Source organism: Etheostoma spectabile, unplaced genomic scaffold, assembly GCF_008692095.1.
Source record: "Etheostoma spectabile isolate EspeVRDwgs_2016 unplaced genomic scaffold, UIUC_Espe_1.0 scaffold463, whole genome shotgun sequence".
In the NCBI taxonomy this organism is placed as follows: Eukaryota; Metazoa; Chordata; class Actinopteri; order Perciformes; family Percidae; genus Etheostoma; species Etheostoma spectabile.
In genome coordinates, this window is record NW_022605615.1 from 121,228 (window position 1) to 123,071 (window position 1,844).

At 40.0% G+C, this 1,844-nt stretch overlaps 1 protein-coding gene across 5 annotated transcripts in view; it reads left to right on the forward strand.

Annotated features, from left to right (window-relative positions):
- The window catches only part of LOC116686758 (troponin I, fast skeletal muscle), a 62,323-nt gene that overhangs the window by 42,747 nt on the left and 17,732 nt on the right, over positions 1 to 1,844 (forward strand). For 3 of the 5 annotated variants that reach the window (XM_032511813.1, XM_032511812.1, XM_032511815.1), the window contains 2 exons: positions 1,530 to 1,569; positions 1,660 to 1,788. The exons of 1 other annotated variant lie outside the window; for it this stretch is intronic. In XM_032511813.1, coding sequence (XP_032367704.1) covers positions 1,530 to 1,569; positions 1,660 to 1,788 — 169 coding nt within the window. Of the gene's footprint in view, positions 1 to 350; positions 357 to 1,529; positions 1,570 to 1,659; positions 1,789 to 1,844 lie in introns of all 5 variants that reach the window. One more of the 5 variants, XM_032511816.1, reaches the window with a different exon arrangement.

Genomic DNA, 1,844 nt, shown 5'->3' on the forward strand with positions numbered 1-1,844 from the left:
AGTGTTGAACGTCAAAAAAAGTGACACACATTAAAAAAAAAGGGACAAAAGTGAGATTTGTACTTGGCAAAGAGCGTTGGGTGGAATCAATCATGTTTTTTGGGGAATTAAAAAGAACATTGATATAGGACAACATGAGGACAACATGGGGACAACATGAGGACAACATGGGGACAACATGAGGACAACATGGGGACAACATGAAGACAACATGAGGACTTTGTTGTTGCGTTGTGTGGAATCAATCATGTTATTTGGGGGATTTTAAAGAACACTGATATAGGAAAAACGGGTCATTTTGACCCGAGGACAACATGAGGGTTGAAGACGGACGTGTGCAGGACGCTGAGACGGTAGTTTTTGAGACGTTTTGGGTGTCTCATGCGGTGACGCATGAATGTCAGCCGGCAGCTTCAGATGACAGCAGCTGCTGGCGTGCACACAGCTGCCAGACACTCTCCACGATGAGATTATTTATATTTGAGGATATTTAAAGGAGCATTTTAATGTGATGTTATAAATCTGTCCCAACGTCTCAAATGTGCAGGTTGGGTTTTTATTTTCCAGCTCAAATCAATCTAAGAGTTTGGAAGCTTTTTATGTGTTTACGTCTCCTTTTAGTGACGTGGCACCAATCTGAACATCTGCCATACAACACATACCTGGCATAGAGTCAATGAGTGTATTCCCCTCAGTTGTTCTTTAACCCTCGTGTTGTCTTCCCAATTTGTTTTTCTGGGTCAAACTTTTGTTTTGAAACGTTTTTGTCTCGTTTTGTCACGGGATGTTTTTGAGCTTTTTTCTTGATGTTTTATTCAGTTTTTTTCAGTGTTTTTTTTTTGGGGGGATGAAAAAAAACATTTCTATATCAGACAATTGGGTTTCTATCAACCAAAATGTAAAAAACAAAAGAGAAAAAAAAAGTAAATTAAAGGATCGGTCCACTACTCTTACTGAACACGGGTGTTTTATTTAATTTTGTGGCATTTAAAAACACAAAAAAAGTTAAAAGAACTTTGGAAAAAGTGACAAAAATGACGGAAAAAGCTTCAAAAACGCAGACAAAAAAATAACAATAACACTTTACAATAAGGCAAAAAAAAAAAGGGCAGTTACTGTTTTTGAAAGAGTAACCAATGATTAGTTACCCCTTTCCAGAAGGGTATTTTCTTTTCATCAGAAGGGCAGTTACTCTTTTTCAAAAGAACAGTAACTTTCCCTTTCTTTTTGTACCTTATTGTGTTATTTTGTTGACGTTTTTGAACTCATTTTTGTCACTTTTTTCAAAGTTCTTATAACTTTTTTTTTTTTTTTAAATGCCATAACATTGAATAAAACACCCATACTCAGTAAGAGTAGTGAACTGATCCTTTAATTTACTTGTGAACACCGTTATTTTTTTTTACACTTTGGTTGAAAGAAACCCAATTTTCTGATGTGGAAACGTTTTGAAAATGGGTCAAATTTGCCCCAAAGGCAACAGGGGGGGGTAAATAAGAGACGCTAACGACCGAATGTCTTCTTCACAGAGGAAAGAAAATGAACTCCAGCCGCCGGCATCACCTGAAGGTGAGAATCAAACCTTCTTCTCCGTCTCTCCGACGTCTCGTTTAACGTTTAGTTTGAGTCTGACGTGCTGATCCTCTTGGCGCCCTGCAGAGTCTGATCCTCTCCATCGCCGCCGGCTGGATCGAGCAGGAGAAGAAGGACCTGGTGGTGGCCAAGGCGGCCTACATGGCCGAGAACTGCCCCGAACCCGTGCTGAGCGGAGACCAGGCCGCCCTCATGGTGAGACCCGAGCATTGAGTCAGATGCAGTATATGCAACATTGCCACAAACACATC